This window comes from Python bivittatus, unplaced genomic scaffold (assembly GCF_059951505.1).
Source record: "Python bivittatus isolate LINGU-HERP-01145 unplaced genomic scaffold, Pbiv_v1 ctg000020_np1212, whole genome shotgun sequence".
In the NCBI taxonomy this organism is placed as follows: Eukaryota; Metazoa; Chordata; class Lepidosauria; order Squamata; family Pythonidae; genus Python; species Python bivittatus.
In genome coordinates, this window is record NW_028277030.1 from 113,105,652 (window position 1) to 113,129,763 (window position 24,112).

Sequence of the window (24,112 nt, forward strand, 5' to 3'; positions counted from 1 at the left end):
AAAACTACTGAGTAAAAATGGGATTTGAGGAAGAGTAGCAAGCCAGAAACTTGCTCACTAGGAAGGACATTGATGCTCAAGTTTGCCAAAAAGCACCCAGATTAACAGGGGTGAATACTTTTTCACAGAACTGCATACAAATACATGATGCACAACACATTTCAAAACAAAGAAGAAAGGGTTGTATATTTTGACTTGTAAATGGAAGCAGCACAAAATAGGTGCAGGGATCACTCTAAAATCTTTGTGGGTCACATAATCCAGAACTGAGAGGTGGTACAGAATGTGGACCCTTTCATGGACAATTCTGATCCTCAATCTTTTGCTCAAGGAGGATCTAAGTTGTTTTTCATTTTAGGTCTCACCCTCTCCAAATATTGTAGCATCTTTGAAAAAAGCCATTTGCTTCTAACTAAACTCAGTGGAATTAAGTGGTAATCTGTTTAGCGTTACTTGTCTACAAAATGGAAATAAAGCACAAATTCTTGAATTGAGATGACAAATGGAGGGTATAGATTTCAAATCAAGTACTTTTGCTGGAACCTTTTCAAATAGCTTTGGATATGATTAATTCTTATTTCAGTGGAGCAAAATGGAATAAAAAAATAAGGCAATGCTGTTGTGAGAACTATGGAGATGTCCTCTATATGCATGGCTTCCTAAATGTCAGATCTTGTCACATCAAGTGGCAAGGTCTAATAACTGCAGTTTTTATAATGATGGGTCATGTTTCCTGGCAACTGTCACTTAGATCTCCAACTTCCCCTTCCCAAATTCTCAAAGATCCCCAGTTTCCAGGAACAAATGAGGGGCACAGAGGATTTGTACAGAATGAAGGGGAAGATGGGAAAGCCTCATTCTCCAAATTATAAGTGAAGAAAAATTAGATTCTAAGATTTACCTCAAGAAATAGATTTTCAGTCTGCTGTTCTGCACCTCCTACTAAAATACCCCTTCTATGTGGAATGCCTCAGATGAAGCTCTAGTTGCTACATATACACACTTGGATCAGGACTATTTAGTTTTGTATCACAAACAGTTACATAAATCTACAGTTACATTTACCTTAAAACACTCAGAAAGCTTTTGTTTTTTTTTAAAAAAGTCTTCTAAGACATTTTATTAAAGTTTCATGCTGCACAGAACATACAGGTGATAAGAAAAGGAAAAATCATGCATGCTTCACATTTGGAACAGAATCCCATTTGACAAAGTAATGACAATACAAGCTAGTCACCAAACTTACAGTTTTTAAGTTTTAAAAAAAGACAGGTACATGTTGCTCTAGAACGTATGTGTACAGAAGGAAAACCATGGTCCTGGATACAAAATGACATCTTAGCCTATGAAAAGGGTTTGGAAAGTTAGCTAAAATCTGGTCATCTTTTTTCCTGCATCACTCCCACTAATCTTGAGAGAACTGGTGCAAGAGAAGTCCATAAAGAATTATGCCTCGAACATTTCAAATATATTAGAAATATCAATTTAAAAAAAGCAAAATCACCTTTGGGGTTTCATAATAGACAGACAGTGATAACAAAACAAAGAGATGCTAATCATCCTTCAACTGATCCTGAACACTTGCTTTAAAAAATTACTTTATCAGTAAGCTCGGATTTACCAGGGACTCAATCATAAAGCTGAAATGGGAGAGAGCCATGGGAACTATTCTTTTCCTCCACTCACTTTTAGCAGGGTGGTATCATGTACTGGATATGGCCATGACTATGAATATGACGTCCTGCCATACTGACACAGACCTAACTATTTTCATGCTAGTTGCTCAGCACTATGTCTTCATAGCATTACACAGCCATCACGTAAGCGACAGAAAGCCTGTCTTTATTGCTGTTAATTTGGCACAAGGGATGGCTGTTTCTAGAAGACACTGTAAGTTGCTAGTTGAGAAATGCACTCACATACCTCTCTGATCTCTTGTAAACTAGAAACTTATACTATGGTTAGGAGCTAGATAGGAGGCAATATATTTTGAAGGAACATGATTGCATCAAATTAAAATTGCTTTGGGATATATGTAACAAAACTAGTGGGTTATGTTGAGCTACTGTGCTCTTTCCTACTTGCCTCCTTACTTGTTTACATGATTACAATAAGTGAAGAGGGTGGGATTACTATATCTGGGTTGCAAAAATCTGGATGACCATTAGATGGCATCAAAGAACATCAGTTTGATGCCATCTGATGGTCATCCAGATTTTATAATTCAGATATGGTATCTAATGTTAGATCTGCATCAGTCCACAGAAGTTATCCAGCAGCTTTTTCCCCATGAATATGCTAGTGTTTTTTTTATCCTTTATCCAAAATAACATGTCTTTGTTGCATTGTAAAATACTTCCCTTTGGCCATGGATTTATTTATTCACTTTTATTTGAATTCAATGTCTATAGATGGTTGTTTTCTCCAAGCACACTGGCTGTAACCTCAAGTGGAATGTTTGATCATGTTAAAAGATGTCAAGACATCTACATCATTAAAAAAACACAGAGGAAGAATAGTGCATTCTTAAAATACTGGCATTATTTTAAAGAATTAAACACACAATTTGAGTTTTACTACATTGATCATCTGTACAAAACAATGATCTCTAGTCCTTCAGCATGATCCAAAGTCTCCCCCTTTTTCCTTGTTTGGTGAATGCTCTCAAAGCAGAATGGGGAATCCCTATTACATACATAAAGCACCGATTACACACAGAGAACAGGATTGGTACTGGCAGACTCTGGGCTTGTTTTATATACAAGACCACATAGATTCACACCAGAACCATTTGTGCTTTGACCATGGAGGTTAAGAGTATGTGACAAAAATATTACAAAAGGTTGGCTATTTGCTTCTTTTGACATCATTATTGGATCAGGCAATATTTTTTTGTTAGGCAGACAATTAACTTCAACAGTTTGTTCAATCCCTAATAGAAGACTTCAGTGCTTTTACGGAGACATCTCCATATCATAATACTTGAAATTCCTTCACTGTACACATGCACGTAAGGCGGAAGGGGTGGGCTCTGCTACCAGAAAAACTGGGAACATAGTACAAAACCATTACAAAATCAAAATACTGTTAGTTTTGCATATCTGTAGTAGAGATTCTTGAGGTAATATTGATATTTTGAAGAAGAAGAAAAAGAAACCCCACTCACATAAATTCTTGCTATTTTATTGCTGAATGTAACATTAAATGAGGTCCGGCAGCAATTTCTGTTATGTTGAGCTCCAGTGAAAGAGATCATAGAGTTGCACAACTTCATTCTTTTCAGTGGAACCCACACAAGCAAAGTTGGTGCCAGGCCATGCCTTTCTCTGACTGCAGCTTACCGCCCCCCTACCTCAGCATTTTTAAGTATCATAGAGGAAAATACTTCCAGCATTGCCTTTCCTAACTCCTACAACACCACACAATGCTCCAAGCCAACAGAAAAAAGAGCCACTACAGAAACAGTAATTTCCATCCAAAAGAAAACCAAGCCACACTATTATCACCTCCCCTTTTCAACTCGATGGAGAGTAACAGTATTATCATAGCTGAAGACAGTTTTTAATTTCTCTTTTCCTTGATTGACTTCATGAATTGAAAAATAAAAAACAAAAATACCACCAAATACCATCACTTCTAGGATTTCTAGTTCCTGGTGAAATCATAAATAAAACCCTTACATGTTCATAATAAATAGTCACAGCTCCCCACTCCCCATCCCCCACATATGACAGGGTAAAGTGCGGCAAGAAATATCCCAGAAGCCATTTGGTTTGGCCTCTGGTTTTCTCAGATGCGTAGCTGGTAACCGACTTCATTCAATGTAGAAAGGTCACCCACTTTTTTGTCCAAAACAGCTGGCCTAAAATCAAGAGAGAGAAGTCAAAGTTTAGAACTCAATCACATGAAACATCAGAATGGTACCATTACCAACAACTGCTTCTGTACTAGGAACTGGACAGTGATGCATCATTTGTGCTAATGTTCGCTAAGCCATACGTTCGAAAACAGTGTTTTTCAATCTTGGGAACTTTAAGATGTGCGGACTTTAACAGCTAGAATTTTGGGAGTTGAAGTCCACACATCTTAAAGTTGCCAAGTTTAAAAAACACTGGTCTAAACCAATGTAGCCACTTTCAGAGGCATCCGAGTGGGAGTCAAAAAAGTCAAGATGTAATGGAAGCCCTACCCCTTTTTAATATGTGCCACAGGCATGTAAAAAGGGGTAGGACTTTGACTGGGCAGTCACGCCTCCATCTTGACCCCCACCGTGGACTCCTGATAGTTTTTCATATGAAAGCTGTTCAAGAAATAATCTAAAATTAAGAAAATTAAGAAGTATTCTAAAATTAAGAAAATTAAGAAATACTCTAAAATTAAGGACCAAAGTAGATATCACTTATAGCCTGTGATTAGCCACCATGCCTGGGATTTTTAAACACAAGATACTCTGCATGAAGAGATAATTTTCACCATGATTGGTTTAACCTTTCCCTCCCTCACACAACGCATAGCAATTAGTTCCTACTGATCTGTGACTACTGACATCAGCCTGGGCAGCTTTACAAAGTGAAGATGAACTGTTTCCACTAGTACCACATTCCACTACCTGATGGGCTCCAAGGTTTGGACTACAACTTTCATCCTTCCTACCCAGCTTTAGCAACAGCTTTGCTGACTGAAAGGCTTTGGAGTCATGGTCAGACTGCAATATTAATTTCAGTTCTTGAGCAAATGGCACCTGATAAGGCCTCCCAAGAATTTTAGAGTTAGTAAAATCTTCCTCAAGGAGAGTTCAACTCCTGATGCCTTCATGGATGCAGCCCTATAATTTTATTAAAACAATACAGAAGTGGTTTGGTATTGCCTTCTTCCTGGACATTTCTCAGACTTTTCAGTCCAACCTGCAGCCTTCAGATTTCCTGGTAGTCTCCCAGCCAAGTAACTAAGTCCAACCCCGCTTAACTTGTTGTTGACATAACCATTGCTGACTGGTTATCTACAGTAAGCTTTTTTTCCCCACAATGGGGAAGACATCTGATTTGACATGTCACCTCTGAATAAATCCATTTAAAGCAGAAAGGCCTTTTGCTCTTACACTCACAAAGTATGCATTTTAAAACAAATTGGAAAATGTGATATCGATGCATTAGATTTTCCAAGCAACAGAGCTGCTGCAAGTTATTGTTACTTTGAACTAGTTCTCAAGCCTCAGAACAGAAAAACATTGCCTGGTTTGAAATCAGGAAGTAAAACCAGAATATGAGCCAGAATCTGTACTGAAGTCAATAATTCCCAGCTAGTTTGTTCACAGGTCTTTGCACTGAAGCATCCTACACCTTTTTCTAACATCTCAGATTCAGGAAGGACAGCTCCCTGAATCTTTGGAAACTGCTGCTACTGCTGCTCTGTCAGCAAAATAAGCTTTCCCCAACTGTGCCCCCCCACGCCCCTGCTGGGTTTCAGAAAGGCCACCAAAATCAGGTGTTTTCAACCGGCTGGGTGGGTAGAAATGTTGTGAGTTGCTCCCTCCTGTAATCTGGAGTTTATATTATATAGTTTTTTGTGATTTACAAAGTATAGTTTTTAATCACATTTTTATAAATAGGGTATGTAAGCCCCTCAAAGTTAGATTCAAGTGCAGTGGCATATAAATCCTGAAAGCAAACCAACAGATAAATCAATACATTAGTTAACTAATTTATTTGGGAGGGTCATCTAGGAGGATTAAATAAGTGAAATAGGTGCATTAAGCCTGTCAGAGACTTAATAGTCTTATTTTCCTTATTTTAGGTTTTGGTGAGTTTGTTTATGCCACCAAATTTCAGTGTTTTCCTACCAAATTTGAATGGCAACAGGGCAAGGGGAGTCACATGAGGCTTGCAGGGTGGGGTTGATCTTCCCTATGCCACTGGCAAAGACCGGCCAAGGATGGGTGCCAGACAGCCTGTGCTTGTTACACCTGCACACACAGAGTCCTCATGCATTTTGAGAGCAGCTTGTAACACCGTATTTGGGTAAAAGGAAATCTAATGTGAATTTTGGCCCTGGGAAAGCTCACTGAACCCAATGGCTGGCTGACACAAGATTGTCTGATCGCAGCTTGCCATGCAGGAGGTGAAGTTTCCCCCACTGTGAATGCCAAGTTGCTTATTCAGCCCTTGCCAGACCAACTGTGCAGCCCAGGGGCAGGCTGAGTGAGGACCTGTTTCATGCCCTGCCACTTCAGCAGCTATACTTAGCTCACCCAAATCAAAAATATATAAACAACAAGCCAAAGCACCCTTGGCAGATGTTATTTCAGCTACTGGAGGGGGGTCGGTGGAGGAACTACTCAGGAATAGAAGCTGCAACCCTCTACTTACTTTTGCTAAAACAATCCCATTGCATGTAAAGGATTTATTCTGAGTTACAGTTGAAAAATGATGATCGCTGTCTGGTAAATCAGTGGCTTTCACACTTTTTATCTCTTAGAAAGTGTTTGAAAATTGCTGGGCTCAGAAGACTACTTAAGAAACTTTTCGGTCAATGCTCTACCAATCAAAGCACACGCATAACTAATGCTTTAAGAACTTTTTTTTTTCAGCATCAGCACATTAATCAAAACTAGCCCCATATTTTGAGAATTGTAAGACTTAAATAAGTTTAAGTAGTCATTTATTTAAAGAAACATGATTTAGGGATAGGGAAGCTGCAGCTTCTAACCATTGCTGAACTGGATCACCCTGCCCATCCTGAGAAGAAGAATCCAGGGACCTGTAGATCAGCAATATGTGAGGGCCATTGGTTTTGCATCTCTACTAACAGATTATAGGAACACCATATTATGAAAATCATGCACTCTGTAATGGTACGTGGGAAAGATCTTGGGCAACTGGGCAACGAGACACTGCCAAGGAATGGTCAGATAAGAGACAGCATAGCCCTGAGATGGACAGTGGGCAGGACAAGAGGCTCAGAAGAGACCCTCCCTAGTTTCTTGGGCTGTAAAGGAGACAGGGGGAGAATTGTACTTTCAGACTTGCAAGATTAATGTTGGCCTCGCAGGGTAAACCACATAGGAATCACAACCAGATGAGCTAATTCTACTTTATTGTAAAGCTATATTGACGGAATCTTTCAAGTCTGAAAGATTTACAGCCTGAGAAACTAGGGAGGGTCTCTTCTGAGCCTCCTGCCCCACCCATTATCCAACTGTGGGCTATGCTGTCTCTTATCTGACTGTTCCCTTGGAAGAGTCTCTTTGCCCAGTCTCCCAAGGTTTTTCCCACATACCGTTACACATTCTAAGCCAATGCCTTGTTGGCGTTCAGTCCTGATAAATGAACTCAAAACTCTTCCTTTCAAAACATGTGCTAAAAATTTAAAGGATCCAATCTGCAGAAACCCTCTGGGCTTGGAAGAGATTCAAGACACCAACCTCTAGGCAGCCTTGACAATTCCAAGCAACAGGGAAGGCACAGTTGGCACTCCAAAAGGGGCTGCTGGTTCAGCTGACATCTTAGTCAAAGAGATACCTCCCCCAGGCATATGTGTCATCCTAGCAACTGTGAAACAGACCCAGATACTTGAGGATGAAAATACCCCCTAAAAAAAGGCAGGAAGGAGTTTGAACAGAGATTTGTAACCTCTGACAACTATAATTATCCAGACACTAAACAAGGAGAATTCCAACCAAGAGGCCACCAAGAATGTTACACTATGAATTCATGTGTAAAATAGCAACCTGCAGTTAACTGAGCAGCTGCTATGAATACCGAATTATATTTAGAGAGGGAGCTTAAAGAAATGTTTGACTGTTTAAGAAACAGAAAAAAAGCCCTCACAGTAGTCCAGCTGAAGGGAGATCCACTGCAAATGTTAACAATTATTACGTTGCATGGAATTCTTGCGGATGTTGTCACTAACTTCACTGATGTTTTATTCTAGAGATTGGCCACTCTAGTTGAGATGGTAGGCAGATTTGAAATTCAGAAGTGTCTCCTGGACATAAAATGGCTGCCACACAAGGGCCTGTCTACTGACAACGTGGCTGCCAATGGTAAATGAGGTCAATCACGAAAATCTCATCTTTACAAAACAAACTCCTGGTCTGCTCTCTATCATGCCTGCTTACTCTTATCCTTTTTTCTGGGCAAGTGGGCACATTTTCAAAAAAGGAGTAATCATAGCCATTCACCATTAACATTTTTTAAAAATATCTATATGGTCCTAGGCATTCCTGTAATGGTAGGGAATGGCACTCTGCTTTGCAAGAGGTCATGTTCCCATGTAATTATTTTATTTGAAAAAGGTGGGCAGCAGAGATACTGGCAGGCCCTAAGGAAGGTAGGCATGGGCACTCTACTGTTGCCTACCCCACCTTTAATTTACGAATTTTCATGTAGACCTTCACCTAATACATTTCAGTGATATCTATATAGCTATTTATCTATACTATAGTGATGGTGCTTCAAGCAATATTTGCCAGATAGATCTAGCCAACCATGTATTTCCCATAATGCCCAAAGAGAAGTTTATAGGAGGAAAAAAAACACCTTATGGGAAACTATTGTGATAAACACTATCCAATCCATATTGAAATTTCCAGACAAGCTGCCTGGCATTTTTCATTTAAAAATTAAGTGTGGTCAATTTATTTCTAATTAATCTATTTTCCAAATTTCAGAATACTATCACTATGAAAGAATATTCAATTGATACCTGAAGACTCCTGTTACCCGAATAGGACTCAGTTTCTGCCTAAAAAGATTGAGAAAGCAAAATCTGCTAAGATACATACTTTAAAATATCTTCTACTACATTTCAACAATTCCCTTCTTCATTTTTTCTTCTTTTGCATGTTCCATTATGGTTCCTTAGCATTGCAACACTAATGTCAAATTATTTAGGCAGTTTAACTACATTTCCATTTGCAAATACATTAAAAAATAAGCCTATGGCTGAGCTTTATTCCAACATTTCTGTCCTCAAGGATCTCTTTCCCTGTTCATCTGCTTGCTGATGAACTCAAAGGCAGGTTTCTCCAGTCAGGGAAAAGGTAGTGCTAACTGAGGATAATGGGAATTTTAGCTGGAAGGCACCTGGAAAGCTATCTTAAATAATTTTTCCTGAAACCACTAGGTCTCTAGACCAGTTTTTGTCAACTTCATCAACTTTAAGATGTGTGGACTTGAATTCCCAGAATTCCCCAGCCAGCCATGCTGGCTGGGGAATTCTGGAAGTTGAAATCCACACATCTTAAAGTTGATGAAGTTGAAGAACACAGCTCTAGGCAAATCTGACCACGATCCAAAGGATTCACTGCGGCTGGCTTGATCTCTTAGACTTTTATCTACTCATTAAGTGTGCATTCTAGAACAGTATCGTGGGTTTAACTTTTTTACTGAAACCCTGAGATCCACCTGCAAGTGGTTGGTACAAGCAACAGCTCTTGGGAGTTGGAACAGCATGCACTTAAAATTAAAGAAGTGGGTCTCTCGAGCACATGAGTAGCTTGTTTTCAGCACCAGAACTGAACGTACAATTCTTTCATATAGAAGTCCATCTTAGTCTTGTGCCAGCATTCCTAATTTCAGCGGCCTGTTTTATAGGGTGGGGAAAGCCTCATGATCAGTCTTCTAGCCAGCCAGCCAGTATCCTTCTGGGCTACTACATTCCATTCCTTATTCCCCACAGACACTGAGCAGGCTGATTTCCTTATTCTGTTTATTCCCCCAACTTTGTTAATGTCTTCTGCTTTAAGATTTATCCATCTGTAGCTCTATTTTACTGCCATCAGAGGATGTATGAGCTTCAAAATGTTGCAAGGTAGAGATCTAGCTGTTCAGAATCCCATTCACTTCATTCCACACCTCCTCCACTGGGTTTCTGGTTTCTCTCCAATCATCAGTCAACATCCCAATGACCATTGATGCCCTTAGACTTCATTGGGCAACTTTAACAATTCCTTCCCATAAGGATGCTTTTCTACATATTCCAGCAAACTTTGAGATAACCCCCAGCCTGTTTACACACCCTTCTTCTATGTAGATGGAGTTATTTTATCTACAGTGGCAATACATTTTATCTACAGTTTCAACACTGGAAGCAGCAGAAAATTATGTCTGGGAGCCAGAAACCCCTCCTGATCTATAGCAAATTGCCCAGGGATCAGCCAGGAAATGCAAAATTATCTCCTGCCCAGTTTTCCACTCTCATGTATGTTGTACAGATATTTGGTGTCCCAAGGCTTGATTGAAACTGCACACCATAGTAACTTAGCTAGTTAAACTGCTCCATGCCAATCATCTGGAAACTATCTCTCTGTCTCTCTATCTCTATCTCTATCTCTGTCTCTATGAAATACACACACAAACACACACACACACACACACACACACATATATATATATATATATATCTGGGAAATCTATATGTGTTAGCATGAATTCCATCATGGCAGATAAACAAGAAATAAAAGCAATAAATAAAATTAATTAATTATAGTAAACAAGTTGTTCTCCAAGGAAGGCACTTCCATCATTACTGATCATGATTATTGAAAAAAAAAATCCAAACAACTTCCAAAGAACCCTGATATTTCCTAGTGCAAAACAGACTTTAAAGTCCTATAGCACACTTTCACTAACCATATCTAATCAGTTAACAGAGGATTGCTCAGAATGGCAATACTCACGATTTGTCTCTTCGGCAGGCCCGCCTCTGAGGGCTGGCTTGTCTTCGTCGAGGGGACAAGGACTTCCCTCGGGATCTCTGCTTGACTGGAGAATGGGCACTTGCAGGCTTCAAAATCTTGAAAGAGAAAAATGATTTATTTCAGGATGTGTTTATTCATAATGGCTGGCTTGCACTATGCTTTTATGTTTTAATAAGTCATACAAGGTTTGTAATGACTGCTGGAGAATTCTGGGAGTTGAAGTCCATATGTCATAAAGTAGCCAAGGTTGAAAAACACTGCCTTAGACCATGTCCAACGGTTGATCTAGCGGGCTCAGAATTGTTTGTTAGAGATAAAGCTCCTTCAGGTCTTTTTTGTTTCTTTATTTGTTTGCTTTCTGGAGTACACTCCCACATTCCCTTGCTATCGATCTTTTTGGCTCCAGGTTGACACAAATTGATGGACATAACATCTGAGGATAGCAAATTGCCTGTCTCTGGTTCACAGTGACTTGCTACAGTTCTCTACGGCTTCTGTGCGTAGTCTTTTCCTGTCTAGCCTAAGGTATCAGGAGATTGTTTCTGAGATCTTTCAGGTACAAAGCACTGAATGAAAAGCTAACAGAAAAGGAATAGAAACCAAAGTATCCATGAGCTATCAGGAATTTCTTTTCGTGATCTCCTGAAGATATTAGGAGATGATGCCAGTAATACATAGTTCTCCTGGAAATTATTCCCAAAATATCTGTAAGTGCAACCTCTCACCATCATTACATTTTTGTCACAGAATTTTTCTTCCAAATTGGTATATACGACACAGAAATCTAGAAATTAGCCTCTCTTAATTGAGAAAGTTAAACCTCAATGAATTAGTAAGACCATTATTTAGCTCTACAGTCTGTATGTAGCAGCATCATAGCCCCAGAGATCAAAGCAAAAATTTTGAAAATCACAAGTTGAAGGTTGTATTCTACTCAGATCCTATTAGCTGATTGCCAGAAGAAAGTATTTATGGAAGCCAGACACAAAATAAATGTAGGATTACTAAGGAATAATTTGTTTAGGCAGTAAACAAACAATCCTGAAGAGAATATTCAAGTATCCAGAAAGCATACATATAGACATACACATACACACAGACCTGCCATTCCACAACCACCTGGATTTGCAAGTTTCCAATAAAGAGGGTGAATGTGCTCCGCTGATCCCCTAAGTCACTCTCATTTGCTATAGTTTGCATTCTATGGGCTGGAAGACAGAGTCATGGTAGGGAGTGAGACCCCAAACAGAGACAAAGGGTGGAGGCATGCAAAGGAGTGCATGATCTCCTTAAGCAGAAGCACAGGCACTAAAAGAAACCTCTTTTCTGCAAAGGGCACTGAACCTGTAATACATCTAAGAAGTAACCATCCATCACCACTGCTTTGCTGTCAAAGATATGCCATATTGGGGGAATCAACCTGCATAGGAAATATTCTCCAGCTGTAGTAGACTTCAGATACATACCCACTGATATACACAAGTATGACTAATAATGAAGTCATTCTCTGGGGCACCATTAACATACCAAAGCAAAGCTCTGGAGAACTCTAGGATTGCAGAAATCAAACTTAGATAAAGAGGAAAAAATAGCTCTACAAGGATTGAGCATGCTCAGGGGGGACTACTTGCTAAATGTTGCAGGTCTCACCTGCGCAAACTTCAAATGGAAAGCAATAGTCATAAGGTCAAAATACATGGCAATTGTTATGGAATGGCATGGGACTGGAAGGGGGGTAAAGAAAGTGATCTCGTCTCCAGAGCAACGCGCTGGAGATAAGAGGCGAAAGCTGATGCACCCCTAACATTCCAGGAAATAGTGAATTCTTGTTCCTGGGAACTAGCCGGCAGTCTGAGAAGATTTCTGTAAACAATCACTAGCTAATAAACCTTGCTGATTGAACCTGCACGGTCTCCAGAAGTTCCTTGGGCTAGGCCTGACATCAGATTGACTGATGTCAACTATTAAGGGGGCAGCTAACAGATAGAAAAAAAGCCCTTTGCTGCTACTGTTAGGCAATTAATAGTTTCAAGGATTTTAAAAAGAAAAAAGAGGAGTTCCATCAGGTGAGGGTACAATGGGAATGGGGGAAAAATGCAGGGCATGGAGCAACCAGAGGGTTGTGCATTCCAGCTGGGGGAGGCTTTTTTTCCTACGTGCTGAATGACAATGGTCAGGGCTGGAATTTCAGCCAAGAGAACTGCCAGTCATGGCCCTTTGAATGTTGTGCATTAAGGCTCTATGAACAGCAGCACAGCACAGGCCCATTCCAAGTATACAGTACTGCCAGCTCCAGGATGGGATGGGTGTATGGCAAAGCAGCTATAGGGATGTGGCCATACTCTGGATCTGCTTTTTACCTTTATTGGTCTTCGATGAAATCAGCCAAATGACACTTGTTGCATTCACAGCTTTCCCAAGTAAAGCAGTTTCCCACGCTCATTTCCAAATGTCACAGAAATAGGACATACCTTCATCCTCATGTCCCTGGCATATTTCTCCAACTCCTTCCTTATCTCTAACCGCATCATCTTTGACATATTAAGCACCAACTGCTTCCATTCAATGGGCTGAAAACTGTGAGGCTCATGAGGGACATACAATCCAATCTTCACTTTTTTTACCGAATGTAAGTACTTTTTATAGGAGTCTTCAAATTCAAAGATGAGGTCACTCAGAGTTCGGTAGATTAAGGGCTTGTCCATCAGCTCTGACCTTCGGCTCATGCCCAGTGATCCATATCGGCCATTGAAATAAATTCCAAGCACCACATGATGAAAATTGTTCCCTGAGAAGTGGGATTTAAAGCTGATTGGGAATCGTTCCACAGAAGGCTGCCCATTGGTTAAGTATCTGGTAAGGGTCACGTCAAGGCAGCAGTAAACTTAGATTCTGAACTGTAGAAAATGCTTTCCAGGTGTCACTGTTTGTGATTTGATGCTGTGTTCCACTGATTCATGTTGTTCCTCCATCTAGCCCTCTATTTCTTATCCAACCAAGAACAGATAAAAGGTCTTTTCTAGGGTGGCCATGTGCTTATCAGAAAGAACTTCCGGAAGATGTATTTTGTGTGAAATCAGTCCAAGTCCAGTTTAAAATAAAGAATGGAGTATAAGGGTCTTCAGGTTGGCTATGCCCATAATATGTGGACAGCAAATTGAGCCAGTTACTGGTGAACTGGTTATAGTCCTCACCATCATAGTAAGATACCCTGTATTCTCCTTGAAATTAGAGCAATGATTTCTAAATGTGCTTCTATATAACTTAGCATATGGACATGTTATGCAAAACTATTCCTAGCAGTATTACCTAAGATCTTTTTAACTGAATATGTCAAAGACTGGTCCTGGGATCTTCTACATGTGAAGTCTACAGGGTCTGCCATCAAGCTGCACCCCTCCCAAATCATTAGACTGTTTCCACAGTAGAGTTGGGAAACCTGTATACTTCCAGATATAGCTTAACTACAACTGCACCATTGGAGATGCTGATTGAAGATGCAGTTCTCCACCTTACATTTTAATCACTTTTTTGGATTAATTTTTTATGTGTTGTATACTGGAGAGATTAAGTCCCTTTGGACTGGCAAGGTTTTACTGTATTCATTGGGTGAGTCTCTGCCTCCTTAAAAGATGATGGTGTAAATTTTATCTTAAACATTTTGAAAATATATGATTTTTTTTTAACTAAGCAGCAAAATGGTACTTAATATATGGATTTTGGAAAGTTAATAATGGATTAAGGGGCCAGAGAAATTTGGAATTATAGTTTTGAATTTATTAGAAAATGTCTTCTCATGGAAAAATGGTGATTTCTTTATGATGAGGAGACCTTGAAGGTTGGACATTACAGGGAGCCAAAGGACAAAGAAAATGGAGCAGAAATCCTTAGTGCATACCTCTCAGCCAAGCTACTGAATAGAATGGATCAAATGCTTGAGAAACTGGACAGAACATGCTTTAATGAAGTTGTAAAACAAGAACAAGTTGTAATGGACTTTTATGAAATTAATTTGAAGGAGGACTTAAATGTAATGCGAATGGATCCAATGGATGATTTATCCCCTAAAGGAGATGAATAGATATCAAACCAAGAAATTGATTTGGATAATTTTTTTCTTCTGGATATACAAGAGAGCTCTGCTAAGGATTGGAAAGACTTTTTTAGAAGCGACAAATAAAAGGATAAACTTTATCTAATGGACATGCGAAAGAAATCTGTTAAAGTTCTGAATGATTTTTGTCTGGATACACAGATGATCAGCAAATTACCTCTGGGACCTTTTTTTGAAGGGGTTGATGAATAATGTTAAAAATTCAGGGAAAGTTTATAAGGTTGGCTTGTTTGATCAGGGCTAAAAGAGAAAAATAGTTATATCTGGCTGCCCTTATTGGACTTTTGCTGACAAAGAATGATTGATGAAGCATTTGGATTTGTTTTTTTGTTACTTAAGAGTTATGGGGAGAAGAAAGATTATGTTTAATTTAGAGACAGTGATAAGCTATTAAAACTTTTTACCTGCTGGGATGAAGGGGGAATTTACTTTTTTTTCTTTTTCCCTTTTTTTTTTCTTTTCTATACTCTCCCCCCCTTTTTTTTTATGTTTTTCTGTTTGTATTTTTTGTAGTTTGTATTGACTTTTATTCTTTTCATTTATAATTTTTAATAACATTATTTGAAAAAAAAAGAAAGCCAGAAGTACCTTGTCCTTGTTCTACAGGGCAGCCATCATTAAGTAGAAAGTGGCAGCAGATCTTGAATACCATCAAAGTGATATTCAATTTATTATTATAGTTTTATTGACTGACGCTTTTGCCTCTTCCTGCAGATGCCCCTGGCTACAAACTGATGGTATGAATCATTACAAAATGCAAAAGGAAAGGAGTATTCAGCCTCTGTTTAACTACTTTCCTTATTCCCAGATACAAACAATGGTAAAACATGAAAGCCTTATTATCATTTCTTTCATTCATCAGAGTAAGAAGATCCAGCCACTGTTCTGACACACAAGGCCCCCATTTCTGCTTTGAAGGACTCTCCTGACTTATGTTCTCCTATTCTCCATCCCTTCAGTCTCAGACTCCTTCTCTTCTCCCCCAAAAGTAACTGGTCTTATGTAGCTGAAAGGGTAAGAAATCCAGCTGAAAAAAATTCCATTCACTCCATTTTCAAGAAAAGCCAAGCAATTCTTTCTGCACTCTTCAAATGCCTGAAAGCTGCTTAAATAGGAAAGGTTTTTCCCAGCTAATATTCTACATTTGCATGAAGGATGAACATGCCAACAAGCAGGCATAAAAAGGCTATTTTAAGATAAGTTGGTGAGAGGTATTTGCTCAGAGTTTTGTGGGCTTCTGGGCTTCTACAGCATTTGCAGTTATTTCCCTGCTCCTCCTACTTAATCCTCCTCACAGAAATAAGGCCACATGCCAAAAAGAAACTAACAGGACATGCCACTCTCAACATCCACCACCTTGCCTTCATTTGTCACTTAAAAGCCTTCCACCAAATGTGACCCTGGTCAAAGCTGCTACTCTAATTGGAAGCAACGGAATCACATTATTTATAAATTAAATAGTAAAATAATGAAACAGCATCACTATTAATTTTCTTGGGAAATTAAAATATCTCCTTGAAACTTACATTTTAAATAGGAGATGCAGAACTCTCGATTTATATTAAGATATGTTGCTAACGTAGAAGTTAAATTTTAAAGCTTATTGTAGTTTTCTTCTATGTAACTGACTCCTAGATTTCTCTGCCTTGTGTTAGTGTCTATCAAATTCTGGGAGCACTGAGCTGATCAACTTTATATTTTGCCTGCAATACAAAGGAGTTTAACTCCACTTGACCCCAAGCAGTTCTTTTTAAGATTCTTCAACCATCCCCTATATCCACATGTCTCTGTCACATTCAAGTCACCCAAAGGATGCAATTTAATCTCATCAGGAATGTAATTTCCTTGACATCTAACTAGGAGTAAAAGAGCCCCTGGAAGAAGGCTTTGCACACCATTAGTAGCACAAAAGCAAATGATAGGAAAGGCAGCCTCCTGGCAAGAAAACTCTGCACAAGTGTGGCTCAAACACATTTGGGTGGACTGCAGTTCAGACAAGATGAGGAGTTTATTATTCAGTGTGCTGTACTAAAGTAATACTGCAAGTTTAGAAATACTTCAAGGAAATGGATTAATTCAGTGAACTGAGGTTCAGTTATCCAGGGATTAGCAAATTGTATGAGCAGACACAGTCTTTTTATCTAGGAACGTGGAACTAGATAGTAGATAATCATTATGCTGTTGTTACACGTGCATTTTGCTTCTATATATACTCCACTGTATTATTAATTGCTAATTGTTGATTAATGGCTAATATTAAAAATTATATAGGAAAAGAAAAAAGGGAAAAACAGTTTTTTTCCTGGCAACACTCCTATATCTTGAAAAGAAAACGTAGAGGCAACTTTTTATGATTCATTTTTTAAAATAAGAACTTACACAAATCCAGAGATTGTTTTTTTAAAATTGAACAGGACAGGATCATCTAAAACATGCCAGAAATGAGACAAAAACAAAACTGAGAGATACACAGAAGGCATAAATTCAGTAGATAAACCTTTTCTCATCAGTGCAACACTGAACCAAGTATGTTTGTATGGATGGATGGATGGATATTGCAACCTTCTGTATATCTACTCAGAAGTAGTGAATTCAGTGGGGGTTATTTGTAACCTGGCACCTTCCAGGTATGTGGCTATCAGCTACCAGGATTCACCACTGCTGACAATTCTAAGAATTGAAGCCCATATATATGGAAGATGCTCATATTCATAATATTTTACTATTAATTTATCTTGTTTGGGCTTTCATGTCTTCTTTTTCTCTATCTCTACCACTTTGAATACTACTATTACCAGCCTTAAAATATAGGTAACAATAGGTAACAAAAAATAAGTAACAAAATACAGGTATTCAAAGTGGTAGGAGCCACAAGATGAAATAAGACAGAAGTTTCTGTCAGTGGAAAATCAGAAGTGAAGTGAAGCAAGAGAGACCACCACTTGGGGAATGGAGTACCTGGAAGCAAGGCAGAACTGTAGCACTTCAAAAGGCAATAGTAAGATTTGCTGTTGTTTCACATAAACTACAGCAGATTTAATAATATGTTGACCCCACTCACTGATTCTGCCAAAATAGTAAGAATGGGTCTGGAGCTGATTCCAAACTGCCACAAAGATCCCATCTGGAAATACCCAAATTTGGAATCATATTTGTTATGGTGATGCGCAAAACCTTCCCTTGTATTCTCTACTTGGGAAGACTGAATTTTCTTATATTTGTTTAAAAGCATACGGCAAAGTCTCCTACCATAGTTTTAAATGTCCTTTCAACTTTGTTTCTTCAGTGTTGTTCAAAAAATGTATCTACACCTGTTTTCTCTAACTTTCCATATGAGCAGATGACTTTGTTGCAATTTAATCATTCCCTGAATTGTTCTAGATATCTTCAAGAATACCTTTTTCCCTTTCCCTCTCTTTTTCTTTTAGATATGCATTATACACAGCACTTGAGTCCAATATTATTTGTTTTGATCTGGCATCCTGCAATGAATCTCAAATGTCCTACCACTCATGTCTGTACTTTCTTCCCCACCACCCATTAAGCTTAATAAAGAAGGGAAAAGAGACTCACCTTGTGATGGTGTTGACACAGCAGCCAAGGAAACTAGTAATCCTATTACTTCTTTAATTTTAAAAGAAGGTTGAACAAAGAAGCTAAAAACAAAAGGATACATCCCTAGGATAACTGCTTCAAGGCATTTGATTGGTAAGGACTCCCTGGTCATTTCTCTTGCTGATTCCATTAGCCTAAGAAAGTGATAAGGGAAGAGAAAACAAGATAAATTGTTTAGAAACAAAACTTAGGGTTTAAACCAAGAATTGTGTGTCTGAAAACTGTTTTCCTATTCTGTATCCTTGTTTACATATGGAAGTTGAATAGCCCCATGTATTTAGGAAGAAAACTCCCCTTTCCTATGTTCTCCCCTTGTTCCAGGCGTGGATGGTCTTGGGGCAACATTCCAGGGTCCCGTTGAGTGGAATGAGCAGGACAGCTTCCAAAGGCAGCAGGGCCAATTTGCCTCATTTTACAGGAAACAGAACAATATAGTTTATCATTGAACATTTTATGCAATCTTAAATCTAGAGTCTAAAATCACTTAAACTACCATTGTGAGGTCCGGCACAACTTTTAGTGGATGAGGAGTCTGTTCACACTGTTTCCTCCCCCTAGTCTTTCTTGTACTATTTCCCATAATCCTAGAATGTTTCCAGATGAAGCTTTCCTTATGCAGTTGCCAAACTGGTTGATAGCATGGTTGGGCACAGTGCATCATGCCAGGTTCCAGGTTCCTCATGCCAAAATGGTACTGTTTTATGCAAACACATCAGCTCTTGGATTTTTTCTTGATTGCTAGATTTTGTGCAAAAAGGAAACTCCTACTTACAAGATATATATAAACAAGTAAACCTCACCACAGCAGCAGGAGCCGATGCATTCGAATATGCCCACCAGTTCAGTTAACTGCCTGGCAGGGAGTCCAGATCACTACCTAAAGTTCTGGTAATACCCACTGTCTTTTACAGTATTTGCAACTCTCTTATTTTTTTCTTACCAATGATTTTCTCTTTTTTTCACTGGAAAAAAATTAACTCTACCTGCCCAGCGACAGGAGCCATTTGTCTGGGAATATCTTCATTCAAGTAAATGAAGGTGACTGAATTAGTTTGCCTGCTACAGCTTTTTAATCTTGTTAATGTCCTTCCATTAGAAAAGCTTTCATTGCCCACTCCCATCTTTTTTAAGAAGTATGTGAAAACCTCTACAGATAAATATGAAGTATTTTTTTCTAAATTAAAAGGGAAATGGTAACAATGAAAATGGTGCCAACACTCTTCTGGGTACCTTGAGGACTTAATGTCAAGGAGCACAGCAAATGGCCTACCAAAACTATATGGTTAATGCATAGTGGAGTCCAGACTTCTGGGGAGTTCCAGAGTAAGCTGAAATTACTGTGCTTAATTACAACTCTTTAATACAAATTTGAAGTCTCCACATCTTATCTACTGAAACAATAGCTTCCCTAGCGCTAATAATCACAGCTTATCTGCTGTAGGTTATAAATGGAACCACAACTAACTTTCTACACTAAGAGATATTGAAGGTTTCTTGTGTTCATCCCACCAACTCATCTAAGTGATCATTAAAAAAAAAAATCTAAACAATTCTTTAAAAAAATGTTTAGTGCTAAACCCATATTTATTTACACTGAATGCCAATTACTACCCATGAAATAACAAAAACCGAAACAACTGAGATCCAAAATATAAACTGGAAGCTTTTAATTGGGGTAGAATGTGTTGTTAAAGCATCAATCATTTGAAAGGCTTTAGTTTTTTACCATTTTTTAAAAATAATGTTATAAAAAATATGGTCCAGTAACCTCTTAGTTTAAAAAAAACCTGGAAAAAGCATTTTAACAAAAATTGGCATATTGGTTTTTCTAAACATGAACGAACTGGAAAGATAGTCATGATTGAAAATATCTTTGTAATTGCTTTTAAATGCATGCTACAAAGATAATGCATTACAAAGTATTATATTATTAAAATGGTGTTTTACAACTCCTGAATTAAAAAAAAAAAAGATATCCAATGGCATGCAAGTGAGGTACGAGGAGAACTGTAGTTCAGGTCATCTGAGGATCATGAGACAGAGGAAGACTATTATATGCAATTTTTCAAGAAATGTCTAGGTTCAAAATACATGATATAATATTTGTGTAGCATGTGCAGACTTCAGTTTTTACCTTCCTTTAAAATTGTTTTCAAATCCTTGTCTTCCTTGCAGCTTTGGTTCAAGCTGCTCGTGCACATAACTCATTGCAGCTGAGCTTAAGTATATTAAATAGTAGCCTAGCTGATTCTGTCTTCCATCCTGCCTCCTCTGCCTCTGATGTTATCTGTGCGATACATTTTTAAATTGTAAGCTTCTCTAGACAGGGATCTGTCTTCTGTAGTTAATACACAACTTTTTAAAAGAAGCTTTTTAATTGTTCATTGAAAGTTGGGCAGCCTATACACTGTATAAATGAATAAACTGTATGAACAAACAAACAAATCCAAGTATCACAACAGCATTACCAGCGCACAAGAGCAAAAGAAGGTATGTTTGTGGCGTTCTAAGAAGGCATTCATCAAGCTTTGCTCTAAGAAAAGACTTGTAAACAGACAATCCCATGCCAAACAATACATTTTGTAGAAGTTCCCAAAATTCGAAATGGGGGGTGGGGGGGGAGAGAGAGAGAGAAACATGCTCTGTATTTCTTTGCCTAAATCTGTCATCATAACCTAAGATGCTTTCAGGGTTCACATTCTAAGCTATGCTGCAGGCAATTTTTCACCATCATTCCTATTCCTATACCAGAACAGAATAGAACAGAACAGAACAGAACAGGTTTATTTATATTTACTTGTATACTTGTATTGGTTTTATATTTTTGATATGGTCAGATGACTAAATCAATAAAGTTTCTGTTCTGTTCTGTTCCTATTCCTATACCTATTCACCATTCCTATTCTCACTAAAGACATACAACTGTGAAAATACAGACACGCAGGCTGCTGTGCTGAAAACTGCTGCCCCAACCAACACCCCCCAAACACTGCATATATTACCTTCAAACATCTTCCCATGTTCAGCCTGAGATCCCTAAACAAATGGTTCAAGGTAAACCATGGGCTGAGCCATGGAATCCAGGATATGGAATGTTCTGAAATGTGTACAACGATAAAAGGTCTGATATTTATTTATTCATCATGTTTATATAGCCACCCATCTCACAATCAAGTATTTATATATATATATATATATATATAAATATATATACTGTATATATATGTGTGTGTGTGTTTGCACATGCACATACCTCCACATACAATCACAGCACTGCCTCCTATTTCAGAGCTTCTAAAGAAGGAAGAAGCCAAAATTTCTATGTCTCTTTGTGATGAATGGTGTGCCTATGTGTATATGTGTGCATATACATACCTGTATCTATAGCTGTGTGTGTGTATGTATACATGTATCTGTATCGACATTTATCTCTCTATCTCTATCTCTGTATGTATCTACACATACTTACACACATACACACACCCTCAAGCAGAGTAACAATTTCATTTATTGCAAATAGTTATATACCACTGTATTCTTGAAATAACTCCTGATGGGGTACATAAATCATGAAACATAAACAAAATAAATTAAATTAAATAGCTACCCACTGGCGTCCCACTACGCGGCGGTGACATCCGCAATGCCACATCAAAGGTTCCATAGGACAACAGCATTTTCACAGCCTTCCTGAGTTGTATCAGATGAGTATTAAGGGAAGCTCTGGAGGAGGGGCTGCCCCTAAGGAACATGGTTTCCAGGCCCTCCCCTAGCAACCTCTGAGAAAGGGGACATTTGACAATCCTTCTTAGGAGGAATATACCAGATGAGCCAGTTTTCCTTGAAGGAGATTTTCCTGATGATACCTGGGAATTAAGCCGCATAGGGCTTTATCAGCTAAAACCAGCACTTTGAATCATATCCAGAAACTTACCAGAAACCAACAAAAAACTGTAGTAAAATCTGATTCCACTCCCTGATACAAGTACATATATTTCTCCCATTGCTCTACCTCCATTATAACTTACTTGGGGGCAGAGACAGTCCATCTTATCCAATACTGTGAAAAACATAGGGCTGCATTAAGAGAACCCTTCTACCTTTGCAAATACATCTTATAGGCTGCAAGCATTGGGACCCAGAACCCTTTGAATTATTCCTCCAGGCATGGAAGAAGCATGAGTTCTCTTGGGCACATTTTAGGACACATTCAGAGTGTATGTTCATATTCAAATATGGCCGAAGCAAGTTTCTATCCTTCCCTAATTACAATAATCCTGTACCACAGTTGTTAAAGTTAAGCACTGTTTAGTTCTGCATTTATCATTTGTGGGATAAATGAAGGACAAACCCTTCTTGCTAAGTACTGAAAGATTGAAAAGAAACTAGCTATCTCTGTTCTATGTAATCAGAGAGGTGTTGCCAGCTCTTCCATAAGAAAACTGCAAGGCCAAAATAATTTCATTATGTGTGATTTATTTTTAAAGGGGGAGGGCACTTTAACCACTGTAGGAAGTAGTAGTAGTAGTAATAACAACAACAACAATAATCATCATCTTTCTGAGCAAGAAACTAAACACATCAGCACAAGCTAGATGGTTTGTACCAGGACCACTTTCAGCCTCAATAGAAAAAGCAGCTTGTAAACTTTAATATGCATCTCAGCGCAGACGGGTAAGCAAAGCATTCAGTAACAATGGGTACATTTTTCAGTGAAGACAATTGTAAAGTTCTGTGCAAATACTGTTAGTACAAATCATCTCTGTTTTCTTCTTTCTCTCTCTTTGTTTTCAGAGCAGTCCTATATATATATAACAGACAAAGGTCCTAGTCCAATGTTTCTCAAACTTGGCAACTTTAAGATGTGTGGACTTCAACTATCAGAATTCCCCAGCCGGCATGCTGGCCAGTTTGAGAAACACCATCCTACTCCAACCTCCACAACTCCAAGTGAGAGGAACAGTCCTGTCCAAAATCTTGGGATGCTACCACCACAGCCAATGAGGCAGGCCAATAGCAGGACTCCATATAAAGTGGTTTTCTATGTTTCTAGTGCAGACTGCCTCTACCTGGGGTCTTCTGTGTTTGATAAACATGATAGCTGGGTTGAAGTGTAAACATCTGGAAGATTGAGAAAGGCTGTCTCAGTTCATCAACTAAATTTTTCCTCTAGATCAGAAGTAGGAAAACTTTTTTCAGCCAGGGCTACAGTTCTCCTTTCTGTCCTGACTTAGAGCCACAATGTCACTGTTACATCACCAGAATGAGAAAAAGTTACATTTTCAGATTCACTTCCCCTCCTTGTTTTAAGGAGTCTCAAGGCTTAAATTCTTAACCCTTCATTCTTAACCCTCCCACCACTACCACTCCAAAAAGGGATATAAAATTTGGGATCTGCACTTTTTTGGGTCACATGTGGCCCCATGGCCACAGATTACCTACACCTATACTAGATGATAGATTCTTGTTTCGTTCTTGTTGTGCAGCAGAAGGAAAATAGTGGACAATACATTCAGCAAAAGGAGTATAAAGTCATGTCTTTGTGGAGGCTGAGAATAGAGGAGGGTTGGATGTGTAATTTGAGAGATGATGAAATATACAAAGAGTCTCTGATACATTCTGCCAGCAAGCACTGCGCTATTTTATCTGTTGGGACCATTTATTGGGTTCGCAAGCCCGTTAGA

At 38.6% G+C, this 24,112-nt stretch overlaps 1 protein-coding gene across 1 annotated transcript in view; it reads right to left on the bottom strand.

Moving 5' to 3' along the window:
• Positions 1-1,129: 1,129 nt before the first annotated feature.
• VASH2 (vasohibin 2) overlaps positions 1,130-24,112 on the bottom strand; it is a 34,006-nt gene continuing 11,023 nt past the window's right edge. Inside the window, exons 5-8 of the mRNA XM_007425642.4 lie at positions 18,488-18,562; positions 13,171-13,552; positions 10,679-10,794; positions 1,130-3,862 (exon numbers count right to left, since the gene is read on the bottom strand). Coding sequence (XP_007425704.1) covers positions 3,790-3,862; positions 10,679-10,794; positions 13,171-13,552; positions 18,488-18,562 — 646 coding nt within the window. The 3' untranslated portion in view covers positions 1,130-3,789. The remainder of the gene's footprint in view (positions 3,863-10,678; positions 10,795-13,170; positions 13,553-18,487; positions 18,563-24,112) is intronic.